Below are 19408 nucleotides of genomic sequence, written 5' to 3' on the forward strand. Positions count from 1 at the left end.
ACTAGTAGTACTACTACTACTGTTATTAGCATTATTATTAATAATAATAATAATAATAATAAATCTGTAAATTAAAAATAGAATATTTAGAAACAACGTTTTTATCGCGAGCGTCGGAAGCTGTCAGCCAATCGCAGCACATCTAATGGAGTTTAAATGTCAAGCAGCGCATACCAACTTCAAAATAGGGGCGTACCATTTTGAGAACTTTCAATTTCGCTGTAGATAAATAAAATAAACATACGTAATCAATACTAGCTACTAATTACAAAACTTAATACTCATTATTGTCATTTCCATGTTGATATATCATGATTGGAGAAAGTTTTTATTCTTTTTACACCCCTACATTGAGGACTTGAACCCGTCCGAGTGTCAACGCTAACCCCGGCAGTGCTGTCATGTCTTTGTTACCTCTGTGGTACCTTTTAAATCTTAAATAGAAGAGCGGAATACATGGAAAATAAACAATTTTCTACACTGAAGAAGTAAATTTAAAACGTATCCACATCAGGTTAGTCTCTGTTTTTTAAATAGTGTTAAATTACCATCGTTTTCTTTGCGAGGAATCTCTGGAAGCAGAACCATTCATCCATGCTAAGCTAGCCGAGAGGCTAGCTGTTAGCATTAGCTCCATTGGTGCTGCTGCTTCTGAATTACTGGTAACAATAAATGAAGGAGTTTAAATATCTCAGATGAGATTATTACAAACCAGTCATATAGATTAAAAAAATTTAAATCAATAACTATTAAATATGAGTTGTACTTGTGAGTTAGCATAGCTATGAAGAGTAGGAAGGATGTGTGGAAGAAGAATTTAGTGTGAAGATCTTTTGCAAATCTTCATGAAATGAAATGAGATCTGCAATAGAACCCTCTAATGTGCAATCACCATCCACCTGATCATTTGTTTGCATGTTTTATGTTGTGATTCATCTTTTATTGCCTCAGTTTGTGCACCATGACCTGGCACATGCCTTCAGTTTCACACACACCTAAAAACCCACATGAACACCACCTAACAGATCAACACCCCTATTGATTTGTTTAAGAAAGACTTAAGTTCCCAAAAGATGGAAGACAAGCTGAACGGATCGTTCCCTGTTGTCTCCCCGGAGTATCTTCAGCAGTGGTGAGTCTTCCTCCTCACCCCACACAGGGTCTGATTGTTCCAGGAATCCTCTAAATGGCAAAAAGTGATGAAAGTGAAATGAAAGCATGTGCACCCATTTGCTCTTTTCCTTTACTTTGAGCATCGTTTTTAAAAGTTATCATTTGGATTGAACTTATTTTCTATTATTGTTTTTGCAGCACGAATGTGTTGTTGTATTGTTACGAATAGATTATTAAAGGAAATCACAGAATGTTTCTGAGGGACTTTTTGATCAACATCTAAGAACCAACTATTTTTGGTTTTCTACGTAAAATAAAAGGACATAAACAAGAGAACTGAAAATATTATATTCCATTTACGTTAAAAAGGTTGAAAGAGTAGATAATTCAGTTCAATTCCCACTCTGCAGTTTTGAATTGTACTTGGTTCTACTTGGAGAAACCTAGAACATGCATATATTATGTGTTAATAACTGGTGATGTTAAATCAACTGTTCTGACACCCTGTCACACTCTGGTCATTTCACTTGTGGTTATTTTAATTCTTAATTATTGTGAATGATTTTATCACCACAGGATTCAGTCTGCACAGCAGTTTCAGGCTCTCCAGGCTCAATATTCAGGATTCAACCCCAACCGTCCGCCGCACCACCCACAGGGACCCCCAGGGGAAGCACACATGTTCAATCCAGAGCCCATGATGGATCAGCAAGAACCCACCAACCTAACAAAACGTACCTGATCCCCCATCCTTAAAACGTCTCACATGTGTTTGGTACAAACGTCATGGGTAGATCAGGTGGTTCTGGTCTGGTCACTATAGTTCTACATGGTTATAATCGAAAAAGTCATACTTTAGAGATCATTTCAAATAGAATTGATTTCTGAGATAATTTTGTCTGTATGGAACTTTGACGTAATAAATAAATGCTAAATAAATGCAATATAGACACACTATAATACAACTGTTCAATACGATGCAGGTGATTGCCTTCCTTTCTGATATCATCTGAACTTTCGTTGCAGCTCCAGCCAAGAAGAGAGGCAGACCAGCTCAACCCAAGGAACCCAAGGAACCCAAACCCCCAAAAGTCCCCAAGGAACCCAAACCCCCAAAAGCCCCCAAGGAACCTAAACCCCCAAAACCCCCCAAGGAACCCAAACCCCCAAAAGTCCCCAAGGCTCCAAAGCCGCCTAAAGACCCAAACGCACCTAAAGCCAAACCCGGGCCCAAGCCCAAGAAGGGGAAGGAGGCTCAGGATGATGGCAAGCAAGAGAAGATCGATGAGACCTTCAAGAAGGTGAAGAGGAAAGTCGACCGGTTCAAGGGAATGTCAGAGGAGGAAGTGATGAAAAAAACTCTACCTGACCTTCTGGATCACAACCTGGACTACGTTATTGTAGGTTTCCTTTGAGTTAAAGGAACCCTGAACGTTAGTAAACGGAGTGTCTTTGACTTAAGCTTCTGTTACTTTCAGATTGGGATCAATCCAGGACTGATGGCAGCTTTCATCGGACGGTGGTTTCCAGGGCCGGGGAATCATTTTTGTAAGAATTCATTTTGGAGAAATGGTCCATGTTTGGTTCTCCAGAATATTGGAGAATAAAGAATAATCGTTTTGAAATTCTGAATGAAACCTGATCAAACCGATCAATATCTGCTTTCATGTTTAACTCCAGGGAAATGCCTGTTCCTGTCTGGATTCACTGAGGAGCAGCTGAACCACATGCACGACACCACCCTCCCCGTCAAGTACAAAATGGGTTTCACCAACATGGTCGCCCGGGCAACGCCGGGTAGCAAAGACCTGTCGAGGTAGAACGTCAGAAGACCTCCTCGAAGCCCTCCTGCATGCGGAATTCAATATTTTAATCATTTGTCTTTTATTTTCACTCGACAGTAAAGAGTTACGTGAAGGCGGTAAAATTCTGGTGGAGAAGCTGAAGAAATTCAAACCCCTCATCGCTGTTTTCAACGGAAAATGTGAGCGCACCTCCGTCACAGAGCAACACGACACAAATAATTTGTTCAGATGATATGGAGGTAACGTTTCTCTTTTCCCTCAGGCATCTATGAAATGTTCTGCAGGGAGCTGTTTGGTAAAAAACCCAAGAGTCTGGACTTTGGCCTGCAGCCACACAAGATCCCCGACTGTGACGTGGTGAGCCACTCCGCCCGGGTCAAACCGGCGTGTCAGAGTGGGTCAGATGTGTGCCGTTCAGGATGATGATTTGGCTTCTCGTCTGCAGGCTCTGTACCTGATGCCCTCCTCCAGCGCCCGCTGTGCTCAGTTCCCCCGCGCTCAGGACAAAGTTCACTTCTACATCAAGCTGAGGGAACTCAGAGACCAACTCAAAGGCGTCCGGAAAGCCACTGAGATCGAGGAGGTGGCGTATTCGTTTGACCTGCACTTAGCCAAGGGTAAGCGCCGTCACCAAGAAGGTTAAATCCAGCCGCTCTGACCTGTTTGTGATCAAACATGTGCCTGCTTTATGACGACAGAGGACGCCAAGAGGCTTGCGATCAAGGAGGAGCAGTACGATCCGGGTTACGAAGACGCCTACGGGGGAGCGTACGCAGAGAGAGCACCGGAAGGCGGGGAGAACCAGAGCCAGACGAACGGCCACTGCACGTTCTCCTCTGGAGAACCCCGAGGTAAAAGACGGGGGTTGGAAAGACGTTCTAGACAGTAGTTTATCCAGTTAAAGCTAAGTCACATGACCCGTCGTCTGTCTGTCTGCAGAAGCGGCGCAGGAGGCGACCACGTCACAAACGGCAGAAGGTCAGCTCCCAGACGGACAGTGGATGAGCCAGTCGTTCGCAGATCAGATCCCAGACATCAGCGGCGCACCGAAGGACGGCGCAGTATAAGGAAGAGACGCTCTAGTCAGGTTTTAGGTTCTTTTTTAGGGCCTGAGGAGGCTAAACTCAGATAGAACCACCGTGTAGACATCTTGCAGAACCTTCTCTCTTCTTTTTTTCTGCGTTCTGTGTCCACGTTTCTTCTCGGCGGTCTTTTTACACATGAAATCAGGGAGTTGACAATGATGCTCGACTGTCCTTGGAAAAGGTGGCGTGTTTCATTGTTCTGCCACTGTATTGTACTGTACCATACTGCACTGGGATGCAGTAATAGTGAGCGTTCACGCCTACTGTTAGGAGCTTGACGGTTTGGAGCCCAAATGGTTCCAGGATCCAGCGTCAACGTTCCGTTTATCCGACTTCAGATTCCACTGAAGGAGTTTCTACCCTTTTAAAACTCACAACTGGTTTTATTTGAATGTTTTTAACATGTTTTTTTTCTTCATTTTAAGATCATGTTTTGCGTGTTTTTGAAAATGACATCCACAAGGATTTTTATGAAACATTTGCCAATTAAAATGTTCTGATGATGCTTTTTCTACATTGTTGAATCTTTCATTTTCAGCTTCGTGCCGCAAAGCTTTTCATTTTGTGGAGGAAAAGACGACGAGCAAAACAGAAAGGAGATACAACTCAGTTTGTGCGTTTAATTCTGTAACAGAATAAAGCAGTAACACATTTGAAACTTTCAGCAGATTCTAAAACATGTTGGTCGTTAAATAATTTTTAAAGTACGTTTTACAGCAGTGAATTTCAGCTGGAGTCAGTTGAGAGATAAAATCCCTCCAGTTTAAAAAACAATCTCAACGTCTCATAAATAAATTGGAAATACACTTGGAAATAACTGAGTCACATGACCGTATAAAAAGTAAAAATAATAAATCTCATCAACAGCACAAACTTTCATATCTGAAGTCTTTGACATTTAGCTAAAATCCAAACTGTTAAAATCAGGAATTTGTTTTTGTTTTTTTAAACTTTTACACAAATTCTCTCTTTGTCCTTTATTTCTGAGTCTACTAAATGTTTCTAGAGCTCCACTGGAAAGCAGCATTACAGCAACTTTGAGACAAAATCTTTAAGATGAATTGTCATTCATTCATTAAAAAAAAAAAACCCTCTAGGTTCCAACAACTCATTCAGCTTGTATGATTTAACAACCTTAAGATCTCCTGTTTTTAAAAACATTTTTCACGCTGAACTCTTCACTGGAGCCTCTAAGCTGAATGAAAAGTGTGTAAATAATATCTTGTTTTGGAGACCTGAATGTTGCCGTGTGGAATCATTCAGTTTATTTTATGTCTCCGTGTTCTTCAGTTGCTCAGGAAAATGTTACGCTGTAGTTGTTGTTCCTGTCTGAATTGTTGTATGAAGTCAAAGGTCAGTCTCAACTGTAACCTGAATAAAGGCAGAGGCCTGCGGCAGGAAGGGCATCCAGCATAAAAAAACTTTGCCAGACAAATACGAGCGTTCATCTAAAGTGGAGAAAGGATGCTGTGGCGCCCCCTAGCGGGACAAAACGATTTTAATGGAGACCAGTTGGGGTCCTTCCTTCCTCCGCTCCCCGTCTTCCTGCTGTGGTCATCAGCAGTCGGCCAATCGCTGTGCAGCCTGACAGGACGACGCTGTGAAGACATCGGGATGGTGAACATCAGATCTCGTTTCCCTGAGCAGGAAGAAGCGGCGCGACCGAACCCGCTCACCTCCTCACCAGGACGGCCGTCAGCTCGACGGGCAGCAGGACGAACGTCAGCAGATCCACCAGAACTCTGACAGGGAGCAGGTCGGCGCCGTCACGGCTGTCCCTGCAGGCCTCACACAGGACTGACACACAACCAGGAAGTCAAGCGACCAATGAATGAACACATGAACGAACCAATGACGCCTCAGGCCAGAATGAACCCTGTTAGACGGGTTGATTCTGGATATCTGACACCCGTCTAGAAACGACTTTACTTCAGTCCATCCTCACATTTACCTGTAATTATTCCTCTTTCTGCAGCATCAGAAGACGATTTGTTAAATTTAATTAATGTCATTTTTTTGGGGAATGACAAAGAAAGTCTAATTTCTTAGCGATGCGGACCTTTGGAGGACCAGCCAGGCCTAACCTCTCTTGAAGCTGATTGGAAGGTTCTCCACCAGTTTCAGGTCCAGCCAGTGATGTTCTCCCCGATGAAGGGCCGGCCCGTTGACCATCGTCTTCCTCCTCTCTTCTTCTTCAGCTGCCGGCTCACAGCAGAGGACGATTCGGTCCATCTTCACCGCCGGACCCGCTGGACGAAGATCTATCAGCGACACAGTTAGCGTCGAGCATGAGGTGGTTGGCGCAACATCTCAAACGTGATGAGGATGAAGATGAAGAGCTCACCTCGTTCTCCCAGGAAACGAAGAGCGTCCAGGTAGCCGTTGTGGCAGATCTCAGCGAGCGTCTGTCCGGACGAAAAACCGGAATGCAGAAGTCTTTTTTTTTTTTTAAATTAGATGCGAAAAAAAGAGAGATTTTATTCCCTCACCTCGAGTCTCGGAGGGAGGAAGGAGGTGCAGATGCGATGGACGTTCCCGGTGTTGACCTGGATGCTGACGTTGCCATAGTGAGCCTCAAAGAAATTGAAGGTGCCCTCTCTGGGGCAGATGTCGCTCTCGCCGGAGAACGGCGCCACGGTGATGGTGTTCCTCTGCTCGAACAGGGGCATGTTGTTGCTCAGGGCGCCGTCCATGTAGCGCTGCCGAGGAGATCCGATTGGTTGTTTGTTTGTCATCAAACAGCATGTTTACAGGATGTTAACTCACCACGCCGCGGTACGATGGCGGCACGAAGCCGCAGTAAACGGGGAAGAAGCAGCTGCACATCAGAACCTGCAGGGACACAAGGAGAGACGTCACCCCGCCGCCGCGGACGCTGTTCAGCTCCCAGCATCCTCTGCTCTACCTGGATGAGCTCCTCCCTGCTGTCGAACTGGGACACCAACACGTTTTCCCCATCAGCCAGTCTGGTGAGGGACACGCAGAGCTTCCCAGAAGCCCTGAGGTGGGCGTCGGCCGGGAGCCTCCCCAGCAGAGAGTCGCGCACCGCCCGGAGGAGGCTGAACGTCGGGTGGAAAACGCCCAGGGCGTGTTTCCGGGCTTCTCTCGCCATGTTCAACACGTCGCCACAAAACTGCTCTTGGGGGGGAAAGGCATTCTGGGTAATCTACCGGAGGCTTGTTGTTTTAGATCAGGGGGGTCAAACTCATTTTCACCGAGGGCCACATCAGCATAATGGCTGTAATCAAATGTAACTACTCCTTAATGTTAAATAACTCTGAATTTAACTTCATGTTACAAACATTATAACGCAGAAAAATCATGTTTGTTTCTAAATAAATCCTTTTAATCTGTCAGGTTATTAAACCCACAGAACTCCATCAATCAAGGATCAAACTATAAATCAATAAAGAAAAATAACATCAGACACAAGTTAGGACGTTAACTTTGTTCACTACGGTTAGTCAGAGTTAAAATGGGCTGAACTACTGCATTGTGGGAAAGGTAGTTTTGGTCAAAGCACACTTTTGACCTGTTTATTTTTAGACACTCTGATCTTCTATGCTCTGGCGTGCCACATAAAATGATGTGAAGGGCCACATTTGGCCCCCGGGCCTTGAGTTTGACGCATGTGTTTTAGATGGTTGTTATCTAGTTGTTGTTGTTGTTGCTGCTTGTTTGCTGAGTCTAACTACTTATCCTTTTTTGTGTGTGACATCATTCCACGTGTGTTGTTGTTGTTTTTGTGAATGACAGTAGAGAGTAAACGCCTGTTTTCCTCGACAGGTTTTGTTTTTGAACTTTGACCTTTGGAATTTGCCCTTCCTGTCACATGAACCAGGCTGAACCTGCCAAGTTCATTGTTTACTCCGAGTACGTAAAGGCGACAGTTCAAAACAAATCCTCCTTCATCTGGTCTGACCCCGAACCCCTGAAGGGGCCCCCGCCCGGCCCCCCACCACACATTCCATTCCTGTTACACTGAACCTATGTTTGTGTTCCGTCACCAGAGAGCAGATCCATTCATAAATATTATCAGAGGGAGAATCCTGAGAAAAAATTACTTATATTACTTATATAATTACTTATAAAAGTAATTTATAAAATAATTTATAACTATACTCTTTTATTAGGATTGACTCTGGTTATGTATGTCATAGACGGTAATGTTGAAATTTTTTAAACAATTTTTAAATAACGTGTAAAAAATGGATCAACCCCATTTAATCCGGATTAAATTATGAAGGTTTTTTAGTTTTTACTTGAAAACCACGCGTGGACTGAAGCGCTGCTGTCAGACTGAGCTGAGAAACAACTTACATAACCTGTTAACTAATCTGTTTACTAGTTAACTCAGGCTTTATTCCGGTCAACCGGGTCAGGAAAACAACAGATTGGAGGAAAACTCACCGATCGGGATCCCGACGGTCAGCGCCGCGGCCACCAGACACCCAGAAGAAGCCCCGCAGATCCGGGAGGCTCCGTGCACCAGCTGCGGGACGTGCTGGAGGATACAACTCAGCGCTCCCAGGTAGTAGACGCACCTGAACCCGCAGCCCGCAAACGAGATGTTCCACCGGTCCTGGTCCCGGTCCGGCGTGCTGTCCGGGGGCTCCATCACCTCACCGCCTCATCTCCATCAGGGTTCCTCTGCGGTTCTTCTTCCTCAGCTGGTGATGGTATGTTTTGGTGTTGCGTAATTTACTCGGCTCGAAGTCACGTGTTTCCCGGTAGAAAACACGCAAGGTTAACCCCGCGGATCACCGCCAGCTGCGTGTGACGTGTGATGTGGTTGCCATGGGTTACTGTACTCTGCAGAGGTACGGGAACCCGGAGGGCGCAGAAATAAATCCACTCAATTAACCTGCATCAGCGGGTCGGAGAACAGTGGAATCGTGGAGCCTAAAGTTCTGCTGTGTTTCAGTGTCATCAGTGTAAATCAGTTCACTATGGATTCACTTCTATTTATAAGGTCCTGTTACCTGAGGGGAGCATTCAGGTGATTGAAGGCTTCGCGCCATCATCCGGATTGAGGAAGAGAACTACAGATTGAAGTGTCCCGATGTGTCCAGCAGGAGGCAGTAGAGCTCTGGCGCTGAGGGTCAATTCCCGATAGAAAGACCTCCTATCACAAAATCAACGTTTGTTTGTTTGTTTGTTTGTTTGTTGGTTTGCCGGTAATAACGATCAAACATTATGTCTTCTTCTCCTCCTTTGGTAGTGTCCTCCTTCTCCATGTCAGCCTCTCTCCTTCATCCTCCTCTCTAACACCAGCTGCCCTCATGTCTTCCTCACTCCATCCATCCACCTTATCTTTGGTCTTCCTCTTGTCGTCTTCCCTGGTAGCTCCATCTTCATCACCCCTTCACCCTCAACATCTTCATTTCCTCCACCTCTAGGTCCGCTTCCTGTCTTCTGTTCAGAACCACTGTCTCTAATCCGTCCATCAAGACTGTCCTCACCACTGTCTTCTAAACTTTAAAACTAGAGTAGTATTTTTGTCAGTCAACACGTTCTAATTTAAATATTATATTATTTATTTTTTATATACAAATGCGAATCAGATAGAGGTTTTCATGCAAATTTATTTGTTAGAAATTCAATAAAATAAAAATAAAAGAATATTCTCCTGAACTGAGTAACTTAAAGTAACCCACCCGTGAAGCTTAAAGTAACTGACACTGATTTTGCATAGAAACAAAGGTGCAGCAACATCTTTTGAAATCTCCTTAAATTGCGTTAGCAGGTCCGTTACAGTCACACACCGCCTGAATGGACAGCAGCAATAATTCAACTCTGTCAGAACTACTTTTGACCTGTTCCTTTGTGAAACGGGGAACACTTTCCTCCGAAGAAGCCAAGTCAAACATTACCCAACACCTGCTCTCTTAAATGTTGTCACTGATGCATGCGTGGCGCTTTGAACAATGAAAAGTAGAACTGATTTCAGGTTTATAGATGATTGATATAGTTGAAAAATATCTTGTTGAGTTTGTGGGAAGTGGTTATAAAGATTTGAAGAGAACGTTAACGCCTGTATCTGTCGGCGTGAGTGCGATCTTGAGTTCATAGCATTGTGTCATCATGCCCCTGTTCTCTTTTGCTATTGGTTACATCTGTCACGTAATTAAACAATGTGGTCACATCTGCGAATATAAATATGTGGTGTCACATCTCCAACTTTCTGTCTCCTTCTCTTTCTCCACTTTTAACATGAGCATCCCGGTGATCGACTTTGGCGCCTACAGCCTGAAGGAGGAAGATGTTAGCGAGGACGACATGCAGAACTTGAGTGAACAGCTGAGGAAAGCTTTCACTGAAGTTGGTTTTGTGTTTCTGGAGAACACCGGGATCAGTCAGGAGGAGGTGAGGAGAACTCGTAAACAGAATACAGTGTTTCTATGAAGGCGTTTCAGATGAACGTTTGTCGTTCCTGTATCCACAGGTGGATCGGGTTCTGGAGATATCCAAGAAGTTCTTCCTGCAGCAGGAGGAGCTGAAACAACCTTTCATCAGGGAAAACTTCTCCAACAATTACAAACACGGCTGGTTGTCTTTCCAGTACGAGAGGTAGATACCAGGAAAGCAACACAAGAATCTTTTCTGCACGATTCTCCAGTTTCAAACTTGAGTGACTTCTTTGCAGCCTGAATCCTCTTCAACCTGCGGACCTGAAGGAGTCGTTCAACTTTTCCTCGCTTCGCCCTGACATCGTAACGCCTCATATTTTAAAAACTTAAAGCAACTCCACAGAAAGACTTATAATTTATAATCTTAAATGTTTCCATTGGGTCTTAACCGTGTTCTCTTCTCTAGAAAAGGCCATCCGGCGCCATAGCTGACTTCCAGGAGATCCTTTCTGCTTTCTTCCTCCGCTGTAAAGATCTGGGTCTGCGGGTGCTGACCGTGATGGCCCACAGTCTGGACCTGGACCCCGAGGTGTTCCTGAGCGCTCATCAGTTTGTAGGAAGTACGCCAAAGCACACTACGCTGCACAACATGTGGTCTTTAGCCTATCCGCTAATAGGCTAATGAGTCCAGGTCAGATGATGATGAAACTTGAACGTTACTGCGTCTCAGACGGACACATTTTAGTTTTTATTACACTCTGTTAACTTTAAATATTGTCGTGTTTTATTCAAAAACACGTGAAAATCCTGGTATACTAATGAATGCCAAGGTGAACTGGTGATGCTAAGGTACCAGACTGGTTCTAATGGTGCTGTTGGGTTTCCTCCAGCTGATGAGAACGGCACCACGCTGCGACCTCTGTACTACCCTCCGGTGAAAAGAGAGGGGGTGAAGAAGGGTCAGCTGAGGTGTGGGGAGCATTCAGATTACGGCACCATCACCCTTTTGTTCCAGAAGAATGAAGGCCTGCAGGTAGGCCGGCTGACTCCTGCTCCTCTGTAGCTGCAGGACAGAAATATATGAAATGTTTTACACTGTTCAGGTGAAGGCAGAAATAACTCCATCTCCTCCTCCTCCTCCTCCTCCACAGGTGTGTAGACGTTCAGGTGAATTCATCGATGTTCCTGTCATCCCCGGCGCTGTCCTCATCAATATCGCTGATGTGATGCAGCGCTGGACCAGCGATTGCTTCATCTCCGCGGTGAGTTTTACGTGTTTGTCCTACATGTAGATAAAAATGCTCTGGGTTCCATTCTCTCTGAGTCTCATATAGTTCTGAAATCCCTCTGTTTGTCTCGTCCCCTCAGCGCCACAGGGTGCTGCTGCCCCCTGCTGGAGACACCGAGGCACGGCAGTCGGTGGCTTTCTTCCTCCACCCGGATGATGACGCGCTGATCAAATGTCTGGACGGCTCCAACAAATACCCGCCGATAACGGGCCGCGCCTACGGCATGGAGCGCTTGTATGCAACGACTATAAGGCGCTGAAGACATCAGGTTATCCATGAAGTTTGATACAACGACCAAACCTGCAAATATGAAAATTATTCAATCCTGAACCCAAAACGGTTAAAAAAAAAAAAAAGTCAAATTCAGTTTACTTGTCAGGAGGATGAATTCATAAATGTGAAGACAGCTGTAGCCTTTTTCAAAGAATGTTTCCAAAGTTAAAAAAATATTCCATGTAACGTGTGAGTTTGTTGTGTGTATGTGTGTGTCCGACAAACAAATGTCTCTGATATCAATAAACTAAATAAAATAAACTTTTTAGAGAATGTGGTCCTAAATTGCAGAAGTTGCTCTTTCTCTATATTTTACAGTTTATAAAGTGTTTTTGTGTCAGCTGTCCTTCTTTGAATTGATTATCAGTGAATGATTGATTCTTGCAGCTGACCTGAGTGTTTCAGTTAAAGCTAAAACCAAAACACCACAGACGGCTTTTGAGAACAAGAGGTAATAATTAAAAAAGAAATAACACTGGAGTCTTCTTATCATCACAGTCTGCAGATCTGAACATTTACTTACTTCACCCTCACTCGATAATGACCTTAGCCCAGGGGTGGGCAAACATTTTGACTGGCGAGCCAAACAGAATTCTAAAATTTATCAGACGGGCCCGCTGAGGAGCAGACGGACGGATGGCAGAGTGTTTATTTGTACTAAAGCACATGACATGTAAAAACCATTATATGAAAAGTTTTGGCCTTTAACTATCCATAAGTCAATTGGCACTAGGCCGCATAGAAAGAATACATTGCCATGCCCCCAGTTCCAGTTTTTCATCCTGTCCCCTGTATCCTGAATTCACTCCCACTCAATCCATTCATTCCTGTCACCTGCTTCTCATCTCCAATCAGGCTCCACCTACTGAAGCTCTGCTCAGACCCCAGACCTCATTGTTACCAATAACACTAGTTTTTCTTCATCTTCCATGATAAACAGAAAAGTATCAAAGGCACGAAGCCTGACGCTCTAAGATGCTAGGAGACATGTTCAAGAACAAGAGGAGGAAATGAGTTTTGTGGTGTTGCTCGATGGGGGGTTGTGGCAGAAAGGGGAACTACAGTAGTTGGATATGGCAGCACACGACTGTTCATACCTACAAATGTTTATGAGTTGGATGTTCATATCTTGAGGACTACCTGTAGTTTAAACTTTGGTAGGCCGAATTACAAAGCCCTGTAGACAGGCTGTGGTTGGCCCGTGGGCCGTAGTTTGCCCAAGCCTGCTTTACATTGACTGTGATGAATTAGTTACATTTAGTTTCACTGGGGCAGTTCTCTTTTACCCCCCCCCCCCGCCTGTGTTTGTTGGATATCTCTGCAGGGATCAATAAAGTATTGCTTGGTCGCATATGTAGTAGATAGTAATGCAATCCGGAATCCGCTGGATCCACTCTCCCGGTTTGGGGGTCACTGTCCTAAGTGCACCTTCTGTCAGGGCACTACACTGATTTTAATCTTTTCTGTTTGATCAACCTTTGGTACAACTTAACTTTTGAAGAATCCACAGCTGTTTGCATTGCCTTTATTTGGAGGTGCTGATCCCCATCGCACTTGCTTTGCTCTCAGCTGCAAGCCGCCCCAGTACACCCTGCAGGTCCAGGTTTGATGAATTCAACAGGACAACATCATCTGCAAAAAACAGAGATGAAATCCTTTAGTCCCCAAACCGGACTCCCTTCGGTCTCTGACTGCATCTATAATTCTGTCCATAAAGATTATGAAAAGAACTGATGATAAAGGACAGCCCTGCCAAAGACCAACATGCACCTGGCACAGATCTGACTTACTAGCGACAATGCAAACCAAGCTCTGGCGCCAGTTCTACAGGGACTGGACAGCTCTTAGCAAAGGGCCCTGGAAGCCATACTCTCAAAGCACTAACCACAAAATACAATGAGGGACATGGTCTAATACCTTATCCAAATCCGCAAAGCACATTTGGACTGCCAGGGCAAACTCCTATGATCCCTTGAGAACCTGACGAAGACTTTAGAGTTGGGCCAGCAAATCCAGCTCACCACCAGGTGTTGACTGGTTGACAACTCAGCCCCTCTCTTCACCAAAGTGTCCAAGACACAGCTGGAGGTCCAATGATACGACAGCAAACAGTATCATCGACCTCCGGCCTGGGGTGTCCTGGTGCCACGTGCACTTACTGACGTCCCTGTGCTTGAACAAGGTTTTCTGTTATAGACAAACTGTGACTAGCACAGAAATACCAAAATAGAGCACCACTCATGTTAATCCCAGTCACTCTCCTTTGGTCTTACTGTTACTGCCCACGTGATTGTTGAGGTCCCCCAGAAGAACAATGGAGTCCCCATTCGGAGCACAGTCCACTACCTCTGCTAGGGACTCCAAGAAGGTCAGTTACTCAGCGCTGTTGTTTGGCCTGCAGGCCGAAAACAACAATGAGGCATCTGTCCCCGAGCCACAGGGGACAACCCTCTGGGCTAAACTCCAACACTTGACACCATTCCTCTCAACCTCCCTGACAAGCTCCAACTCCTTCCATCCCATCCCAGCCACCAGGCGCTTGTATATGAGCCTCGACTAAGTTTAAGTGCTGACACTTCCCCACCGCAATAAGGTGACTATAAATTGGTTATATTTACTTTCACTGGTACAGTTCTCTTTCATCCTTTTGGGTTTGTGTTAAATATCTCTGCAGGGATCACTAAAGTATTGTTGGGTCAGACTTGTACTACATAATTATGTATGTAATTATTGTTGTATGTATGTAATTACTTGTAAAATACTTTGATAGTCTAGTTCCAAGATGACCCCTTTTACTATTTGATAGATCCATGAATGTCAAACTCTTGGCCTTTATCCAGAATAAACCTTTCAGAGATTGTGGTTCTATATTGCAGAAGTTGCTCTCTATCATTATGTTTTTCTAAAAAAATTGTGTCAACTGTCGTTTGGACTGAATTATCAGTGAATGATTGATTCTCAAAGTTCATCATCAACACAACCTGACTGTCCAAACCCACTGCCAAACTAACTGTTGGTTGCTATTTAATTTTTAAATAAGATGGACCAACACACATGCAAAGTAAATTAATAGTTTGTGTCAACGTCGCCCCTTCTTCTATTGGGTAGATTCATCACATTACAAATCTATGTAACCACAGTTACAGATATAAATATTTGCTGAAGCAGCATTAGGAGAGAGATCCCCTCTAATCCTGTCTACTTTCAACACAAACTGAACCTTGTTGTTTCTAAAATGAGCATCCCGGTGATCGACTTCAGCTCCTACAGCCTGAGTAAGGGAGATGTCAGCGAGGAGGAGATGCTCAGCTTGAGCCAACAGCTGAAAAAAGCTTTCACAGAAGTCGGTTTTGTTTTTCTGGAGAACACTGAGATCACTCAGGAGGAGGTGAGTAGGACTGCAGAAACTAAAACATAGAATTTAGTTTGTTGAGAGTGTTTAAGATGGAATTACTGGTTCACCTCCTCATGTGGGTGGGCAGGTGGATCATGTTCTGGACTCGTCCCATAAGTTCTTCCAACAGCCGGATGAACTGAAACAACCGTTTAACTCTAAGAACTGTGTCATCAATCCGCACCACGGATGGTTGTCAGTTGCAGCCGAGAGGTAGGAATGACAAAAATATGAAACCGCGTGTTTTTTATCTGCAAAATTTGCTCATTTTAATAATGATTTATTTTCAGGTTGGTTCCACATCGACCTGGAGACATCAAGGAGTCGTTCAACTTTTGTCCACTCCATCCTGACTTCGTAAAGGCTTTCAGTTTATTAGATTGACTTATTTTAGAACAGTGGTGGAATGTAATGACGTATGTTTACTCAAATTCTGTCAATAAGTACAGATGTCAAGGTACTGGTACTTTAGGAAAGGTCAAGGTCTTAGATACCACACACCTTGATAATAATATTTACTGACAGATTTTACTTTTTGTCCCGGGTACGGAACACTGGACCAGTTCTACACTCTCTATCAAGTACTCGGTGGCTCGTGGGAATCCTCTCAACCAGTCCACAACCAGTTGCGGATCTGGAGAGAACGTTTGAACGAGTCCCTTGTGGTATCTTGTGGGGAGTGCTTTGGGAGTATGGGGGTTCGGGGCCGTTTGCTAAGGCCTGTTCGATCCCTGTGTGACTGAAGCCAGAGCTAGGTTCACATTGCCGACAGTAGCTCAGACTTCCTTCAACAGGGCTGCCCTTTACCACCAGTTCTGTTCATAATCTTTATGGACAGAATTTCTAGGCGTAGCCAGGGGATAGAGGGCATCTGGTTTGGGGACAGAAGACTTTAATTTCTGTTTTTTGCGTTTGAGTGGTCAGCCACTCCAGGTCGGTGGGTAGTCTTTGCCCCAAGTGGAGGAGTTTAAGTATCTTAGGGTCTTGTTTATGAATGAGAGGACGGAATGTGAGATTGAGACAGCGGGATCGGTGCATCGGCTGCAGAGATGCAGTCATTGTGTAGGTCTGTCCTCCCTGGTGAGTGAGCTCCTCACCCTTAGAGATAGGTCGAGGAGCTCAGGGAGGACTTCAGATTAGAAACGTTGCTCCTCCACATTGAGTGGAGTCAGTTGAGGTGGCTCGTGGTCCAGATCCCTCCTGGACTCGTCCATACAGAGGTGTTCCGGTCATATCCTACTGGCAGGAGGCCTTGGGGTAGACCTAGGACACACTGGAAAGATTATGGCTTTCAGCTGGCCTGGGAATGCCCTGGGATCCCCCCGGGACAGCTAGAAGAGTGTCTGGGAGAGGACAGTCTGGGCATCCCTGCTGAGATTGTTGCCTCCGACATCCTGGCCCTGGATAAGTGTTTGAAGATGGATGGATGGATGGATGGATGGATGGATGGATGGATGGATGGATGGATGGATCAGTACAAACTGTAGAAATACCTCGTCTCTTGGGTTTTAATTGGTTCCTTCTCTGCTTTAGGAATGGCCGTCAGATGGCTCATTAAAGGACTTCGAGGAGATCCATACTGTGTTCTTCCATCGCTGTAAGGAGCTGGGTCTGCGGGTGCTGACCACGATGGCCCACAGTCTGGCCTTAGACCCCGAAGTGTTCCTGAGTGCTCATCGATTTTTAGGAAGTATGTAAAAAAATCAAAATAATAACACCACGCTTCCTGCTCTCGATAGAGAGTAAGTTATAGATGCTGAGGTTCTAACTGTTTTGTCATTAGGGGAATTTATGACTCCCCTAATTGAAGCCAGAGAACCCAAATAGAACCCAACCTGACACAGGGAGAGCATACAAACTCCACACAGAAAAGAACCGAACCCTGAACCTTTTTGTCGAGGCAACAGAGCTACCCACTGCGCCACCATACCAAGATCAGCTAATGATTTAAATTCACAGCCTGTTAATAGGGAATGTCCTCGCTAATTGTTGACTCATAATGCTAATCAGAGGTGGCTGCTGTTTTGTCAATTATGAGACTATGAAATAACTGTTCCCCGTGGTCCAGTTGAAGTGAATGGACGTTCAGCTTCTACAAACAAATGCATTGGTGCCTCAGGAATGTATGAGCAGAAAATCGAGTCTGCTGTCTTGTGATAAGTAACCCTTGTTCTGAACAAACTACTCTTGAGATGAACATGGTCTAATGCATTTTTAGTCAATGTCATGCTAAACATGTCCTGTAGAAACACAAAAGTACATATTTGATCATCTAAAGTTTGACGTTTTAGGGGAACCCCAACTTCCTTTCTTCTTCTTCTTCTTCCTTTGCCATCTTATTTTATATACCAGCCGAATATTGACAGTACTTGCATCTTTTCCAGCTGCTGGGAATCGTTCATATCTGCGGACTCTGTACTATCCTCCAGTAAAGATTGAGAAAGTGAAGGAGGGTCAGCTGAGATGTGCAGAGCATACAGACTTTGGCTCCATCAGTATGGTGTTTCAGAAGAACGAAGGCCTTCAGGTATCTCCTCAAATCAGTTCTCCTCTAATCTTAATGGATAACATTTCCTCCCTGGACTAAACCAGTCCAGTATTGCTGGCTTGCAGAAACAAACTCTGGTGGAGGCTGCAAAATAAAGAATTTTTAGATTAAAAAAAACAGCAACACCCACACAGGAGGAGAAAAGAGCTACATCTACAAATAGAACCACCCATGCATGTAATCCACCTTAAATTCGTCATCCCACAGGTACTTGGACTCTCAGGTGACTACATCGATGTTCCTCTCATCCCTGGAGCCGTCCTCATTAATATCGCTGACACGATGCAGCGCTGGACCAACGATAAATTTGTCTCTGTGGTGAGATTTTCAGTTCAACAACAACAAATAAAAACTGGAATGGATGATTGGCGCTTACATGGAAATGGGAACGATGCATATTTGTCCCTCAGGTCCACAGAAGCTTGCTGCCTCGTGCCGGAGACTCTGAGACACGGCTGTCGGCTGCTTTCTTCCTGTATGCAGATAGTGAAATCCAGATCAGCTGCCTGGACGGTTCCGACAAATACCCTCCAGTAAATTTAGAGATTTTTGTCAAGGAGCGCTTCAAGACTGTGATGATAGAGAAATGAAGCATCTGTTCCACCAGCTGCTGATTGTGTTCCCTGACTGGAAAGTCCGTTATCAAGGGTTGATTTTCTTCAGAATTATGACTTTATTCTACTTTTACAGTTTATATATAGTAGATATAACTGTATCCATGAAAACTTTGTCTGTATTCTTGAATGATTTGGTTCAAAATCTGTAAAGAATGTTTCTGATTTCTTCACCCCAGTGTCCTTCAACATTTCATAAAACAAAAAGAATGTGAACATGATCAAATTTCAGTCATGACACAAACAATATTCTGTTGATCCAGTGGTTTTTCTTGTTGTAAATCATTCTGTTTAAAATAATTAATTACCAAAATTACCAAACCTGTACTTAATAAATCTGTCAGATCATCTGACGAGCAATTATTTTGTTATTTCCTGTTGTTTTTTCTCTCCACCATCGAGCATCTCCTGTTGTTTCAGACCCTGTCCTGTCCCCCTGTCCTATGTTGCTTTTAGGTTCCCTCTGGCAGTTTCGTTCAGATGTGTGAGTGTATGTTTGTTTGTCTTTCATGTGGAGACGGCAAGAGATACTCAGGCAGTGTTGCAGGCAAATCAGTGGAAAAACTGCATTTATCTTACATGTGAATTAAATGCTTTGGATTCCACTCTCTCCGAAAGTCCTCTGTTATCTCGTCCCCTCAGCGCCCCAGAGTGCTGCTGCCCCCTGCTGGTCGTTTTCTAACTCCAGATGACTACGTGATCAGTAGTAGATCACAGTCACCTATCCCATTGAAATTGAGTAATATAGGTAATCTGCTGCAATACAGTACAGTGTGTCCTACAGATAACTGTCTCTGACATTCTTCCAGTTTCTTATTTACAAGATGATCGCAACCGTCTGCTGGAGCCAATCTCAGCTGGCTATGGGCGGGAGGCAGGGTACATCCCGGACAAGATGCCAACTCTTGGCTGTGCCTCTTGACAAACGAGTCAAAAA

At 44.4% G+C, this 19408-nt stretch overlaps 4 protein-coding genes across 7 annotated transcripts; 3 read left to right on the forward strand and 1 right to left on the reverse strand.

Moving 5' to 3' along the window:
• The first annotated feature begins 374 nt into the window (after positions 1-374).
• tdg.1 (thymine DNA glycosylase, tandem duplicate 1) lies at positions 375-4502 on the forward strand. 3 transcript variants are annotated; one of them, XM_068313801.1, is made up of 11 exons: positions 375-514; positions 1053-1132; positions 1690-1847; positions 2140-2513; positions 2592-2661; positions 2794-2929; positions 3015-3097; positions 3181-3275; positions 3364-3535; positions 3617-3769; positions 3858-4502. In XM_068313801.1, the coding sequence occupies exons 2-11, from the start codon at positions 1074-1076 to the stop codon at positions 3983-3985; spliced, it is 1428 nt and encodes a 475-aa protein (XP_068169902.1). In that variant the 5' UTR covers positions 375-514; positions 1053-1073; the 3' UTR covers positions 3986-4502. The 3 variants fall into 3 exon arrangements, with proteins under 3 accessions (XP_068169902.1, XP_068169903.1, XP_068169904.1); XM_068313802.1 differs by having other exon boundaries at positions 1057-1132; XM_068313803.1 differs by lacking the exon at positions 1053-1132.
• LOC137594373 (patatin-like phospholipase domain-containing protein 2) lies at positions 4502-8983 on the reverse strand. 2 transcript variants are annotated; one of them, XM_068313804.1, is made up of 8 exons: positions 8414-8983; positions 6909-7141; positions 6770-6835; positions 6493-6702; positions 6348-6408; positions 6088-6264; positions 5680-5800; positions 4502-5601 (listed from the first exon to the last, which is right to left on the reverse strand). In XM_068313804.1, the coding sequence occupies exons 1-8, from the start codon at positions 8619-8621 to the stop codon at positions 5502-5504; spliced, it is 1176 nt and encodes a 391-aa protein (XP_068169905.1). In that variant the 5' UTR covers positions 8622-8983; the 3' UTR covers positions 4502-5501. The 2 variants fall into 2 exon arrangements, with proteins under 2 accessions (XP_068169905.1, XP_068169906.1); XM_068313805.1 differs by having other exon boundaries at positions 6909-7136; positions 8414-8528.
• A 1104-nt stretch (positions 8984-10087) lies between these two features.
• LOC137594374 (uncharacterized) lies at positions 10088-12157 on the forward strand. Its single transcript, XM_068313806.1, has 7 exons — positions 10088-10369; positions 10449-10573; positions 10650-10716; positions 10820-10973; positions 11244-11386; positions 11505-11615; positions 11722-12157. The coding sequence occupies exons 1-7, from the start codon at positions 10088-10090 to the stop codon at positions 11899-11901; spliced, it is 1062 nt and encodes a 353-aa protein (XP_068169907.1). The 3' UTR covers positions 11902-12157.
• Positions 12158-15081: 2924 nt separating this feature from the next.
• Positions 15082-18830, forward strand: LOC137594294 (uncharacterized). Its single transcript, XM_068313690.1, has 7 exons — positions 15082-15303; positions 15398-15522; positions 15600-15666; positions 16843-16999; positions 17694-17836; positions 18065-18175; positions 18268-18830. The coding sequence occupies exons 1-7, from the start codon at positions 15151-15153 to the stop codon at positions 18445-18447; spliced, it is 936 nt and encodes a 311-aa protein (XP_068169791.1). The 5' UTR covers positions 15082-15150; the 3' UTR covers positions 18448-18830.
• The last annotated feature ends 578 nt before the right edge of the window (positions 18831-19408 follow it).

The sequence above is a fragment of the Antennarius striatus genome, chromosome 4, assembly GCF_040054535.1.
Source record: "Antennarius striatus isolate MH-2024 chromosome 4, ASM4005453v1, whole genome shotgun sequence".
NCBI classification, from domain to species: Eukaryota; Metazoa; Chordata; class Actinopteri; order Lophiiformes; family Antennariidae; genus Antennarius; species Antennarius striatus.